The sequence below is a fragment of the Primulina eburnea genome, chromosome 1 (genome assembly GCF_022965805.1).
Source record: "Primulina eburnea isolate SZY01 chromosome 1, ASM2296580v1, whole genome shotgun sequence".
NCBI lineage: Eukaryota > Viridiplantae > Streptophyta > Magnoliopsida > Lamiales > Gesneriaceae > Primulina > Primulina eburnea.
Window position 1 is genome coordinate 556,391 of NC_133101.1, and position 14,169 is coordinate 570,559.

At 37.9% G+C, this 14,169-nt stretch overlaps 4 protein-coding genes across 6 annotated transcripts; 2 read left to right on the forward strand and 2 right to left on the reverse strand.

Moving 5' to 3' along the window:
• LOC140830333 (carbonic anhydrase, chloroplastic) lies at positions 1–1,910 on the forward strand. Its single transcript, XM_073193632.1, is given in 10 exon segments — positions 1–129; positions 246–307; positions 419–569; positions 651–695; positions 782–898; positions 992–1,045; positions 1,120–1,205; positions 1,318–1,366; positions 1,368–1,424; positions 1,614–1,910. Coding segments are annotated over 9 exon segments (777 nt in total). The 5' UTR covers positions 1–129; positions 246–254; the 3' UTR covers positions 1,779–1,910.
• A 239-nt stretch (positions 1,911–2,149) lies between these two features.
• LOC140830269 (protease Do-like 1, chloroplastic) lies at positions 2,150–7,373 on the reverse strand. The gene is made up of 9 exons (XM_073193569.1): positions 7,314–7,373; positions 6,764–7,179; positions 6,316–6,438; positions 5,491–5,662; positions 3,930–3,967; positions 3,337–3,535; positions 3,083–3,235; positions 2,791–2,925; positions 2,150–2,489 (listed from the first exon to the last, which is right to left on the reverse strand). The coding sequence occupies exons 1-9, from the start codon at positions 7,356–7,358 to the stop codon at positions 2,412–2,414; spliced, it is 1,359 nt and encodes a 452-aa protein (XP_073049670.1). The 5' UTR covers positions 7,359–7,373; the 3' UTR covers positions 2,150–2,411.
• Positions 7,374–8,532: 1,159 nt separating this feature from the next.
• On the forward strand, positions 8,533–10,280 carry LOC140830537 (L-aspartate oxidase 2-a, chloroplastic-like). Of its 2 annotated transcripts, none has more exons than XM_073193931.1 (3): positions 8,533–8,767; positions 8,851–8,912; positions 9,114–10,280. In XM_073193931.1, exons 2-3 carry the CDS (start codon positions 8,875–8,877, stop codon positions 10,093–10,095), a joined length of 1,020 nt encoding a protein of 339 aa, XP_073050032.1. In that variant the 5' UTR covers positions 8,533–8,767; positions 8,851–8,874; the 3' UTR covers positions 10,096–10,280. The 2 variants fall into 2 exon arrangements, with proteins under 2 accessions (XP_073050032.1, XP_073050115.1); XM_073194014.1 differs by having other exon boundaries at positions 8,534–8,767; positions 8,851–8,941.
• A 96-nt stretch (positions 10,281–10,376) lies between these two features.
• Positions 10,377–13,455, reverse strand: LOC140830421 (protein KINESIN LIGHT CHAIN-RELATED 2-like). Of its 2 annotated transcripts, XM_073193742.1 has the most exons (3): positions 13,116–13,455; positions 10,885–12,868; positions 10,377–10,790 (listed from the first exon to the last, which is right to left on the reverse strand). In XM_073193742.1, the coding sequence occupies exons 2-3, from the start codon at positions 12,840–12,842 to the stop codon at positions 10,613–10,615; spliced, it is 2,136 nt and encodes a 711-aa protein (XP_073049843.1). In that variant the 5' UTR covers positions 12,843–12,868; positions 13,116–13,455; the 3' UTR covers positions 10,377–10,612. The 2 variants fall into 2 exon arrangements, with proteins under 2 accessions (XP_073049843.1, XP_073049923.1); XM_073193822.1 differs by lacking the exon at positions 13,116–13,455 and having other exon boundaries at positions 10,885–13,062.
• Positions 13,456–14,169: the final 714 nt, after the last annotated feature.

Genomic DNA, 14,169 nt, shown 5'->3' on the forward strand with positions numbered 1-14,169 from the left:
ACATCTAGACCGGCGGCATGCCGCCCAATCGCCACCGCGAGCCTTAATTCCTCCCCTGCTTATACGCCGAGTCTCATCAGAAACGAACCCGTCTTCGCCGCTCCAGCTCCCGTTATCCACCCCCTTCTGGTACTATCATCTCTCTCTCCACAGACCACATTTTCGTGACACTTGAATTGAGAGATCAAGTCAAATATCTATGCTCTTTTTACATACTAATTACATGTTAATATGGAGAATTGCAGAGAGAAGACATGGGGAATGATTCCTACGAGGAAGCCATTGCTGAACTCCAAAAGCTTCTAAGGTTCGGTTCATCATCATCATCATCAAACATATACAGAGAGTGTTCCACATTGCATTTACTTTAAACATAAGAAAATCAAGCTAGGAAAAAAAATTGGTTGCGTGCATGCAGTGAAAAAGGGGAACTTGGACCCGCCGCCGCCGCCAAAATCGATAAGATAACAGCGGAGCTACAAACAGTCGATCGAAGCGCCGCTTCTTCAGCCACTGTGGAAACCTTGAAAGCTGGTTTCATCCATTTCAAGAAGGAGAAATATGAGTAAGCTTTCCATATCCAAAAGAATAAAGAAGATTGATTAAAAAAATTTATATTCTGGTTGTGTTTTCTTCACATTTTCAAGAAGAATCCTGCTTTATACGGTGAACTTGCTAAAGGCCAGAGTCCAAAGGTACATATACATCAAATTATATTCTGATTTTTCAATTGAGAAAAATATTTTTAGGGCCCTTTATATATTTATATTTTTTTGTCCAGTTTATGGTGTTCGCGTGCTCGGACTCGCGGGTGTGTCCTTCACATGTGCTTGATTTCCAACCCGGGGAAGCATTCGTGGTTCGAAATGTTGCGAATATGGTCCCTGCTTACGACAAAGTATGCACGCTTATTATATTTTATGCATAATTTTTCTGAACTTTGTCATGTTAAATTGTGTGGTTTTAAACTGTTTCTTCGTCTGCAATAGAGACTAAGTATTCTGGGACTGGAGCTGCCATTGAGTATGCTGTTCTTTACCTTAAGGTATGATTTTACTCTTAGGTTTGGTGCCTGTTGTAGTGTGTCATTTAAATATGTCAACTCGAAGATTTCTATAGGTTCAAGAAATTGTGGTGATCGGGCATAGTGCTTGTGGAGCAATCAAAGGGCTCATGTCATTTGCTTGTGATGGATCTTCCGGAACGTAAGTCACGTACTTTTGAACTAGATAATTTTGGATGGCAAGATTCGTGGGATGTACATGAAACTTAAATTCATATAATTCCATGGCAATAAATTTATGGTTGATTTCTCAGTGACTTTATTGAGGATTGGGTGAAAGTCTGTTTACTCGCCAAGTCCAAGGGAGCTATCCGAAGCTAATGGTTCCCCTTTTGGTGGTCAGTGTGCAATATGTGAAAAGGTAAAAAAATCAAACTTTTCAAGGACATTTCCGCCGATGTTATATTTTGTATTAAGATTATTTGATGTTGCACGCGTATCTCACCTTTGGAAGATTGGTGATCATCAAATAATATATGTAACACAATTTATGGTACATCGAGATGAAATTTGATTTTTATTTTGTTCTCTAATTCTTCCTGCAAAACAGGAGGCAGTGAATGTTTCACTTGGAAACTTGCTGTCATATCCATTTGTTAGAGACGGTCTGGTGAACAAGACTCTTGTACTAAAGGGTGGCTACTATGATTTTGTTAACGGGACTTTTGAGCTGTGGGAGCTCGATTTCGGGCTTTCGCCATCTCTCTCTGCATGAACCTGAAACCATTACCGTTTCCGTTGTCTTTTCCCTTGTCATATATGAAGAACGATTGATTTATTTTTGCTAATTACAAGTTATATGTATGAAAAATGATCGACTATTAGGAATGAGAATGAATGTTTGTTCCTTTTGTTGTATGATTTTATGTTTAGATACCCACAGACTTCATTTGAATCCAGTTACAAGATGTTAGTTCCAGTCAATTTTGTTGAATTGGGTGTTTTATCTACTTAGCTGAAATAACACATTGGAAACAGATTTTAAAAACCAATTTACGTTGTGAAATGTGGAATGGAAACTCAGTTCGGTGAAGATCGATAAATAAACACAGATTCTTGTATTTCTATCCTTCATAAATGCATGGATTACAATACAATAAATTTATTTATTTATTTATTTTTTTGAAAGAGAGATTCTTGTATTTCAGTCCTTCATGAACGCATGAATTACAATACATTTCAGATATAAGGACAGCCTAGTTATAGATAGCTAGCTGTACATGGAAACTATGTGTTATATTATACAGCATTGGGACACTTCAATTATTTACAATAGTCCAGTATTATCAAATAAGATAGAGAATGTAACAAGCATTTTTGGCATGAATTACCATATGAACAAGTACCATTAGGTTTCATCAGGCTTCGGCTCGAGGATTACAGGGACTTTTTCCAGGTGATCACCGCGCAGTACTTCTATAGTGACCTAAGTGACAATATGAAACACAAATTTCGATCATTTTTCAATCATTAAAATTCACTGTTAAGTGTTAAATAATAAGTTAAGTCTCAAGGCCGTGTGTGAAATTTTTTGAAAAAATCTTTAGCCCTTCAAGAAAACATCAGACGCCTAGGCATCGAAATAAATGACGTTCAGTATCAAGCAGACTCTTGTATAATGGCAATAAAGGTAGCGAGAATCATTTCCCCTCTCCATGAAGAAGATGGTATTTAGATAAAGGCAGCTTCCAGCAATTAAAATTTACCCCAAAAAGTGAAGTGTTCACCTTATCACCAACTTTGCACTGGTCCATTATTCTGTACAAGTCACTGCCATTGGAAACCTTCTTCCCATTAATGGATGTAATTATATCACCCAAAATGAGTCTGCCATAAGAATCACGTTTTGTAGATCGAAGACCCTGCAGGACCAAAATTACACCAACTAGTTTTAGTAACAGAGTTCACGTGTCTTCGAATTGTAATTGTCCACATCTGAAGCAAAATGAAATTTTGACAAAATCTGAACCAGCTCTGCATTAAAACAAAGGGCAAGAAAGGGTGGTATAGTAGGCATACTGCTTTTCCAGCTGGTCCATTTGATGGAGCATCCAAGACAAGAACCCCACTAACTCCCAGTTGCTCCACTGATTGATCAGGTGCAAACTTAACACCCAATATTGGTCTGGTGACTTTCCCAAACTTTACCAATTGATCGACAATGCCACCAACCTAGATATAAAACATAACCGGGCGAAGGAACTCCTTAGAAATTAAATAATCCTCCCTTGGAAAAAATTTCACAAAACAAAGGTGTGGAAGAAGCTACTCACAGTGTCAATCGGAATTGAAAACCCAACTCCAGATGAAGCGCCAGAAGGGGAGTATATGGCTGTATTTATCCCTATAAGATTCCCAGAACTATCAAGAAGTGGTCCTCCACTATTACCAGGATTAATTGCAGCATCAGTCTGGATGACGTTCTGAATTGGACGGCCAGTTGCAGCTGAACTGATTTCCCTCTGAAGCCCACTAATAAAACATGGAACTTGTCATGATAAATAAGAGTTCATGCAGGTGTTACCCAAGTTTTCTCGGTTAGTCTTGCTCATTATATCTGAGAATCGAAACTTGGGTGAAACACAAAGATGTGAGATTAAGAGAATACACTTAATCACTGGAGCAATTTTGAATATCTAAATTAAGCGCCCTGATAATTTATAGATGAGAAAAGTTCCTGATAATCTAGAAAGTTGTTTCACAGAAATCAAGAGCTACAAACATAAATAACTTTCTGGATGTAGCCTCAGTTGTTCTTTTCCTTTAAAACTAAAAACTAAAGACAACTTCAGCGATACAACCACAAATAAGTTAATCAATTCAGGAATAAGATGGCGTAGAATTATCAAATTTAATGTATTGATACCTTATGACGCCAGTTGTAAGTGTATGGTCCAGCCCAAACTGAGAAGCAATAAAGCATCAAAAGTTAATGATATCATATACACAATTAGAAAGGAAAACTCATGGATTTGATCACATTAGACTATCATAGTATCCCATTTCCGAAGTCATAACAATCAACATCCAGCAAGATTAAGACATGCTTTTAAAATTTTAAACAGAGAGGGGAATTATCTGCCAACACCTTCTGATATTAAGAATCTCATCGTACACATTCTTTATCACACTAAAAATAAGTCAAGCCATTGAAAAAATTATAATGCTTTTAGCCATGATGTGTTCTCCATCGGTCTAGGATTCAACAAAATGCTGAAATTAATTAATATTAAAAACATTTAGAGATGATACTTAAGGCACAATAGGAACTAGTGGAGGTTTTAATGATTAGGACAGGAGTGATTTACATGTGGAAAAGCTTCTGAATGAGAAATAGAGCCAAAATATTGGAAGACATCCATAAATTTCTACAGAACTTCAAAATTATCCTAAAGCCAGCATTTCTCCGGCATGTTTGCTGCAGTGTTCTAAATGGCGGTCGAGGCGGCCGCCTAGGCGGTGCCCAGGCGGTAGGCGGCCCTCGACCGCACCGCCTATGCATGAGGCGGGTTGAGGGGTGTCGAGGCGGGTCGAGGCGGCGAGTAGGCGGGTCGAGACGGGGAACAGGCGGTCGAGGCGGGCGAGGCGGCGAGCAAGCGGGCGACAGTAGTCAACAATTTTAAAAACCTAGTCAACGATTTTTAAAACTTAGTCAACAATTTTAAAAAACAAGTCAAAGTCAACTAATTTTAAATATTAGGACTATTTAAAGGTCTTACTTGGAGAATGGTAGTGGAGGCCTCCGGAGTGGATGAAGTGCTACATCTAAGGAGGAGTGCAAGGAACATCCTCATTAGAGAACTTAATGAATATTTAGAAACATCGGAGGAGGAGAATGAAGAAAATGTTGATTGAGTCCGATGATGAGAGGATCATGGATGTAGTAGACGGTGCATATGTAGATGATTTGGAAGATTAGTTATGTTTAGTCTACTACTTGTTCTAATGATGGATAATTGATTGAAACTTTGAAAATTTAAACTTAGTTTTTTGGTAAAAAAAAAATATATTACTTCGTTAGCATAATAACATTAATATAATGATGAATCTTTATTAATTGCACATTATCTAGATTATATTATATTTTTTGCTTAAACATTATTTAATTCCACATTTTACATAAAAATGATAATATTGCATAATTATCTAGAAAAAATTACTTAAAAAAATCCAACCGCCTTAGCACCGCCTGGGCACCGCCCAGGCGGCCGAGGCGGTAGGCGGTCACCGACCGCCCCGCCACCGCCTCCCGCCATTTACAACCTTGGTTTGCTGTAACAGACTTTCTATCAGTTTTGCCCAATGAAAAAGCAATTATCGGTAGCTTTCTAACATCATCATTAATACCAAGCCAAAATTTGAAAAATTAACGAGTAAAAATGAACAACTGCAGAAAGGAAGACAATTATTGAGAGGAATGTACTTACAGGATTTCCAATTGCATATACTTTTTGACCAACAAGTAAGTCTGCAGAAACTCCAATTGGCATTGGTCTCAATTTGTCTTTTGGTGCATCAATATGCAGGACAGCAACATCCTTATCTGGATCAAACCCAATAACTTTTGCGTCATATACACTCTGATCTGCAAGGGTAACCCTGGAAACAACCACTACAGAATTTACCAAAAATACTAGAGCTCCAAAAGATATTTTCCAGAAAATTATCAAAATAGAAAAGTAAACAAAGCCAGCTCAAACTAATTTCACTGCGTTCCATAAGAGTGGATGTAAGCTCTGATAGGCATCCAATGTATCTGTGTTGCCTGATGGTATAATTAGATGTCAAATATTCTGTCTGATGCTGAAGGTCTACATTATCAGATGGCACCCAATTCTAAAATATGTTTATGATTCTATTACAAGGGTTTTTCCAGTCCTCAAAACATAACTCTGATGCATCTCTCTGTATATAGTAGCTGAGAATCGCCTGGAGCATAACTATGATGCCAACAGCAATGCTAATGTTATGAGGGCCACATCACATGGGAAATAAGTAGTCTCACTGTGTCTGTAAACAATGTTCGCTCCTATGCATATCACACACAAAGGGGGCTATCATTCAGAAATACTATCATTTCCAAGAATTGAAAAGGTGTATTCTTCTAACTACTGATTTAAATCATATTGAGATAACTACTAAAATCAAAGAAATCTTCATTTTTCTAGCAAGATCGTCGAAAAACAAAACCCATAGATACATCATAGCACAATAGGCACACCAAACGCAAACAGAGAGAAGAAGACGGATACTTGAGGTCGGATGCACCCCGAATCACATGATAATTAGTCACAACGTGGCCCTGCGAATCCCATACAAATCCCGATCCCGATCCCTGAGGCACCTCCAATATATCCAATGTAAACGAATCCTGCCTAAAACATGAAGTACCAAACGAAAGGTTAATTAATCAAAAAGACAATTGAAAATTTTGGTACGAACTTAAAACTAAAATCTACAATGCAGCTAACATCAAACTATTACAAATTCGAAGTACAATATATACAAACTGGAAGAGTTATATCAGAACAAAAAATAGCTAAAAATTAAAACTGCTAAAGAACAAAAAGAAAAAGTGCCAATACAAATGAGACAGCGGCAAAGGTCTGGACTTTGCTCTCATTGAAGAAAGAAGAAACAGAACAGCAGCTAAGTTTCATCAAAACTGAGGAACACAACCAAAAAGAAAAGAAACAATACCTGGAGGCAAGATTAGTAATGTAAACAACCGAGGGAGTGTTCTCTTGAAAAAGTCGAACTGTGGCAAGTTCATCGGACTGCAATTTCCTAGGCGTACTGACCACCAAAGCCGACACTGAATCAACATCCGTCACGAGAACAGAAACGGACAAAGCAGCCGATGCACAGAGCACGAAGAATGAATCCACGACCTTTTTCAAGCTCTCCCGAGAAACCAGCTCCAGTTTCGGTGTAAATTTCTCGCGGATAGCAGAAACAACCACCGGAGAGGGCCAACTTGAGCGCCTCGCAAGATTCCGAGGTTTCGAGATCAAGAAATTGGGGATTGAATTAACAGTTGAAGACAACTTGGGAGTGGAAGAGGAGAAAGCAGAAGCAAGAGCAGCCATTTTTTGCGGAGGCAGCTGCTCTTCACACTATACTTGAAGAAAACGAAACGCTTTGATTGGTTCGTTGGTTATTAATATATGGAAAATCACCATCCTGATTTACAAATTTAATTATGTTTTAATTAATTTTTAACAATTTTAATTATTTTTTCATCTCTTACATTCAATAATCTTCCACTGTTCTCTTCGAGGACTAGCAGCAACATGAAGGTCCTAGAGCTCCGTGGAAGAGGAAGAGAAGCACGACTCTCTTATAGAACAGGTTCGGTCGACCCTACTTCTGTGGGCAGTATACGCAGGGGTCGATCCAATGACTCGGATTTTTCGAGTCAATTTTATTTTTTTTTTTTTTTACAGAGAGGTGGGTCCGGATCACTCATGTGGAGTGATCGGACCGTTTATTGTCAGTGCAGGCAATGTGAAACAAACCTATAGAACAAGCCGGGAACAGAGTCCTATCCAAGTGTGAAAAAAGTGTACTTAAAAAATTTACCCACAATCGAAGTTACTTAAATTGAAATTGGACAATTAAGAAAATTAAAATCGTACATAATCAACATTATGATTTTCTTTTCATTTATTTATTTTACAATTTTTTATTCATGTTGATGCACATTTTTCTAATTTTTTTAAAAAAAATTAATGACGTCTACAATTTGGAATTATTTGGGCTCGGATAATTTATTAACTGTTCTGGGCCTATAACTGTTGGAGCTAATAACGAATCTTTATCGGAGACTGAAATTGGGCAGATCTGTGTTATTATTTTTAACTTAGAGATGGGCTTCGTGCACTTTTGTCTGGGCTGAATGGATTGCTTGTTAACCCGAATTTTGCTTCTTGATTCGTTCGAATATTATGTCCCAAATTCAACCATAATATATATATATATATATATATATATATATATATATATATATATATATATATATATAGTTTTATTATGTTGTCCGCCAATCATATTAGTCTATGTGTGCATCAATGAGATGACATTCACTTATTGGATATAAAATTTTGATATGATCGTCATATTCAATAAGTGAGTGTCACCTCAATGTTGGACATAGATGTAAAACAATTGTTGTGTAACATAATAAATATATATACTAGTAAATTTATATATTTGAACGTGACAGATGCAGCCATGTGTTGTGGCCGTTAAATCCACTATCCACATCTCGACTTTTTGCAATGTGTTCCCATTTCTTCTTTTAGACTGCAAATTCCAGTGAGTCCCCACTCCCCAACATGTGCGATAGGACTAAGATATTCACACTTCCTTTCTAATTTCTCTCAAACGTCATAGGACTTAATCTAGTAAATCCTTCTATGTCTAACTTCTGCTGTGGCTTCAGTTGTCACTTATATATGTTCCGGAGAGAGTGGCGGAAATGTAGAAGTTGTTAACAACACACGATTAGAAAATTTGAATGATATGATTGCACTAGCTATATATTTGTCGAAAGTAAAGTCAAGCTTACTGAAATGGAAAAGCGTCTACACTCTTGTTTTTGTGTCCTTTTGAATCTTTTAGGAGGTAAGATTCATTTCAAAGGTAACTCTACTTGCTTCAGGAGGGGCTGGACATATCTATCCCAACACTACCAATCCCCCGGTATGGTTTCTGTGAAAGAAAATAAAATGAATATTTCAGGATAGAAATACAATTTATTGATGATATTGTCAATATATCTATAGGTTGCCACTGGCGATGGACTGGCAATGGCTCACAGAGCTGAGGCTGTAATTTCTAATATGGTGTAAGATTCTGAATAATTTCCAATATGGAGTAAGATTCTGAATACCCTAAGTATTATTGATGAATTGACTCCACAAAATTTTGTATGATGGTTATGTTAGATTTGGGTTACTTGGAACAATTGTTTTCCCTTAAGCACCATGGAGTCGGTCATTGGTTGTTTATCCCAATTGATCTTGTTTGATGCGTATTATGCTTCCAGGTTTGTGCAGTTTCACCCTACTGCTCTGGCTGATGAAGGCCTTCCTCTTAAACCGACAAAAACTCGAGAAAATGCCTTTTTGATAACTGAAGCCGTGAGGGGAGATGGAGGAATCCTCTACAACTTAGTTATGGAAAGATTCATGCCCTTGTATGACAAGAGGGCAGAACTCGCCCCTAGGGATGTTGTAGCGAGAAGTATAGACGATCAACTCAAGAAACACAATGGAAAGTATGTGCTCCTCGATATAAGTCACAAACCCAAACACCAAATTCTTTCTCATTTCCCAAACATTGCTGCTGAATGTCTCCGACACGGTTTAGACATAACACAACAACCGATTCCCGTAGTTCCAGCTGCTCACTACATGTGCGGTGGAGTTCGTGCCGGACTCGAAGGGGAAACAAATGTCAAAGGTCTATATGTGGCAGGTGAAGTTGCGTGCACTGGTTTGCATGGAGCAAATAGATTGGCTAGCAACTCATTGCTAGAAGCTCTCGTGTTTGCAAGACGAGCTGTCCAACCGTCCATCAATCACATGAAGAGCTTCCGTATTGATCGTGGGGCTTCAATTTCATGGGCTCGTCCCACAATGCCTAAATCACTTGGTGATGTTATTTTGAACAATATAGTACGCAGAACAAGGGAGGTAAGGAAAGAGCTCCAGTCAATCATGTGGAAGTACGTTGGGATAGTTCGTTCGACTGTTAGGCTGCAGACTGCTGAAAAGAGGATAGGAGAACTGGAACTAGAATGGGAAACATACTTGTTTCAGAACGGTTGGCAGCCGACAATGGTGGGGCTAGAGGCATGTGAAATGAGAAACTTATTTTGTTTTGCGAAGCTTGTAGTGAGCAGCGCTCTGGCGAGGCATGAAAGCCGAGGGCTTCACTACACGATAGATTTTCCTCATTTGGAAGAGAGCAAGAGGCTGCCTACCATTATCTTCCCTAGTTCACCAGTAAATAGTACATGGAGTTGAAGGCAATTACACAGGCAACAGATATGTTGAAAATTGTCGAGTCTTCTTGCCAAGAATTGCCTTACTGTAAAGTTTGGTTTCTTATATATGAACTAAAATTATGAAATTAGTTTGCAGATTGGATCTTTGTGCTAAAATGTGCAACTTTTGTAGAGACCAAGCAAGTGATCATATTGATTCATTTAGTTCCATTGTTTCGGTTACTTTTATTGATTAGTTTGATACATGTGAAAATGGCAATCCGATCCCATTACTTAAGGAATAAGTTTTGATCAAGTTGGTAGGCTAACCAATAACACCCATCCCAACGTGTATAGAAAATTGTGAAAGCAGGAGCTGCTGTTTTGTTTTAGAAATAATGCAGATATATTGACTTGAACCAATGTTTGTGGCAACTACAACCGAAAATGATGTACCATCCTTGAAACAATAATGAATGACATTGGACCTTTTAACTATATGAACAAGTCCTAATCTATGACAAAACTGATTCGAGTTGGCTAAATGCATACGAGAATTATTGACGATTGATCAACGCTTCTAAAGATTTCGATCTTCTGCTCGGGACCATTCTCGATTCTTTTATTAACACGCTCAGCCGATGTTTTTCGTCTTCAACGTTGGAATTTGAAGTTCCAGGCTTCTCCTCTCTCATCTCCACAACATAATCTAAGATTTGGATTGCATCACTAGTCCTGTATAAAATCAGTTCAACTAAATTCAGTAATCGATCCATTTATCTGAAATATTGAAGATACATATATTTTCCGTGTTTCAAACCATGTTTACCTGCCCATTGCATCGTATATGCCTGCAAGATTGCTGTAGACTCCTAGGGTGTCAGCATGGCACGGTCCGCAGACTGTTTCCAGAACAGTCCTGGCTTCTTGGAACAAATCACAGGCTTCATTTATCAAAGAAAGTTGCATACAGGCAAGCGCAAATTGATTCAGGACAACACCAAAAATGGCAGATTTCTTTTCTCCCGTTTTCCGGAACTTCGAAATGGCACTCTTTAAAGACCCGTAAGACTCAAAATAGCTCCCCAAAATGTAATAAAGAGACCCCATCTGTGCTTCAATTCCTGCTATTACACTCAGATGCCCTGGTCCATCACCGTACACTTCTATCGCCCTTTGTAGCAACTGCAGTGCCAGGTTTGGTTCGTGCATTGATTCATAGATAACCGAAATGTCCACCAGACCACTGGCAATTTCTTCAGGTAGAGAACCGGATGACGGCTTGTCATAAATTCGAAGAGCATTTTCACAATATGAATCACATTCAGTAAATTTCCCTATTTTGTTGTATAAATCTGCCAAACGAATGTATACCATAGCAACTAACGAATGGTTCTCTCCTTTACTTGACTTGAACATATTGAGAGCCTTTTGATATATGAAAACCGCCTCTTCACACCGATCCAATGATAGATATGTATCCCCGATATTGCAGTCTATGTCGGCCACCTCTGCAATCTGTCCATTACCAACCATGGCCGTTCTTGCAAGAATATAATGCTCAAGGGAACCTTCATAATCTCCTTTCGAATCGCAAATAAGTCCCATTAATCTCCTATCCGCTATTTCTTGTGCAGAACCTGAGGTTTTATTTTCTTTATGGATATCAAGCGCCACCAAACAAAGCTTCTCAGCTTCATCAAATCGCATGGCTTGAACTTGGGCTTCAGCTATGTATCTGCATGTTTCACCGAATTGAGGATGTTTTTCTCCAAGAACATGACGCTGGATATCCAGACCTGCCGTGTAAAGCAGTATAGAATTCTCAAACTGATCGAGAATCGCATATGTATCGCCTAACTGCATACACCCTGCAAATTTGGCCACTGCATGATCATGGCCTAAATCCACCAATGGAATTTTGATTGATCGTTCAAGAATGGGAATTGCCTTGGTATAACGGCCAAGCCTGCAGTATAATGCTGCCACAGTGTGCAGGCACATGACAAAGTCTAAATTAGGCTTGGCGTTTGAGGCAAACTCAAAGGATTTCATAGCCCGAAGAGCCAATTCCAGAGCCTTTCGACAATTATTATCCCCTGAAGCTACCAAGTTTCTTGCCTGTTTGAGTAGATATGGTCCAAGGTATCCAGGTTCACGTTGATTTTCATTTCCATACGGCCATCTCTTCCCTGCAAATGGAGGGCTTGTCTCATTTTTCGAGAAGACTGTATTCAACCTTTTCAAACCCTTCCCGCTTTGTTTCCCGGTAGGAGGTCTGCCATGAAGAGTTTTACTCATCAAACTAGCCTTCCTACAGGCTTCCAAGTTAGTTCGCTTTGCCCGAGGTGGCAAATTCGACTTACCTGAATCTTCTTCAAGAATTTCATCTTTAGAATTTTCTTCTGCACCAACTTTCTCCACAACAACCTCCTTTTGAACCTCCACCACAGCATAATTAACCCCAGCAAAAAACCTTAACTCAGAATCAATCCGTGATTCGTCACTATACGAATAAAAACTACGCATTGACGGTGAATGATCCGAGCTTTGGATTTCACAGATGTTGCGATAAAGTTGATCGATCGAGGTGTCGATTGCTCCATCCAAGATCAGGTCAATAGAGTCAGTATCATAGCTGCTCATCGTGCTCAGTGGCAGACTGTGAGTACTCAATGGACTTCTAGGAGACTTGTCTGCAAAGATTTCTTTACCGTGCGAATTATATCCCTCCAAATCCTTGGAAATATTTTCGCCATTAGATCCGTCCATCACATATCCCGGCATTGAAACTCTTGTTAAAAAGCTTTGTTCTGCATTAAAAAAAATACGTCAAATAACTGGGCAGTCTGGGCTCAAGGCAAGCAGCGAATTCCCCAATAGAAACAAGTTTCAAATTTAGCCTATTTTTTGCAATTAAATCCCAAGTCTAGTAAAGAGGGATATCCCCACAAGGCACCAAATTGTTCCATACTCAATGGGAACTCGTAAATCACAAACATGAATCAAGAAAAGCTAAAAAATATAATAACGGCACACAGTACAGAGACATGGTCATACCTCGATTATTTTTTTCAAGAAACAATAGCTGGAACGCTCAGATACAGCTATATATCTATCTCCGCCCTCAACTTTTCTCGAACATTTACATCCATATATATATATATATATATATATATATATATATATATATCTATCTGTGTGTGCGTGTGTGCGTGTTGACGGGCAATGGAGATTACGGGACAGGTAGAATTTGTTTGTTGGAGAAGGGATCGTAGGGTGAAATAGGATAAAGAAGAATCGACCAAATTTATCGAGAAATATATTTTAATTCCGATGGTTGGGAGCCGAAAAATGATTGAAAAACTCGAGCTTTGAAAAAGTAAAATGCATACAAGTGTGTGAAAGTATTTACGTATGTATAGGTGGGTTGCAGCAAAGTTGGACTGGCGAATCACGAAGATGACTTGTCAGCTTCCACCATTGCCCCGACACCGCTACTGCTCCCTTTTTACTTGTCTTTTCTTCTGTTTTCTTTATTTTATTATTATTATTATTATTATTATTATTATTATTATTATTATTATTATTATTATTATTATTATTAATTTCTCCCTATATTCACCGTTTCTTAGCTAAATCTTGTAAAACGTGATCTAATATATCACTTATCAACATAAGTAAGATTCTGAATTCAAAATCATATGGATCTTGAGATCTCATTCTTGTCATTAAATTAAGACAGTAATAATTTTTAAATGAATTCAATAAGAAAAAAATAAAAAGTTTGTTTTTTCAATAATAAGAAGTAATATTTTTGTGTATATAATAAATATATCGACACACATAATTTATTATTTGCAACCTTATATGATATATATTTAAATCTAATAAGATTGGAATATTATATTATTGTCAGATAAATGAATGTTTTACACAAAAATCCAAATAAATGTTAGATTGGTAAATTGAAAAATTCGTGAAATTTAATATTATTTGGGTCTGCTTTTATATCCCTCATTGGGATTCATAAAATTTATTATAGACTTACATTGTTTTGTAAATAATTTATATTTACTTAGAAAACCCTATTAGTAACGAGTTCTATGATTTA

What these genes read in the sequence shown, in the direction of transcription:
- LOC140830537 (XM_073193931.1), top strand. Translation starts at nt 8,875, where the DNA reads ATGGCTCACAGAGCTGAGGCTGTAATTTCTAATATGGT. An exon ending in GCTGTAATTTCTAATATGGT is followed by an intron (nt 8,913 to 9,113) that starts GTAAGATTCTGA and finishes TTATGCTTCCAG; the next exon opens with GTTTGTGCAGTTTCACCCTA.
- LOC140830421 (XM_073193742.1), bottom strand. Translation starts at nt 12,842, where the DNA reads ATGCCGGGATATGTGATGGACGGATCTAATGGCGAAAATATTTCCAAG. An exon ending in ATATACGATGCAATGGGCAG is followed by an intron (nt 10,791 to 10,884) that starts GTAAACATGGTT and finishes GATTTTATACAG; the next exon opens with GACTAGTGATGCAATCCAAA.
- LOC140830269 (XM_073193569.1), bottom strand. Translation starts at nt 7,358, where the DNA reads ATGTTGCTGCTAGTCCTCGAAGAGAACAGTGGAAGATTATTGAAT. An exon ending in ATTACTAATCTTGCCTCCAG is followed by an intron (nt 6,439 to 6,763) that starts GTATTGTTTCTT and finishes TTCATGTTTTAG; the next exon opens with GCAGGATTCGTTTACATTGG. An exon ending in TTTCAATTCCGATTGACACT is followed by an intron (nt 3,236 to 3,336) that starts GTGAGTAGCTTC and finishes TTTTATATCTAG; the next exon opens with GTTGGTGGCATTGTCGATCA.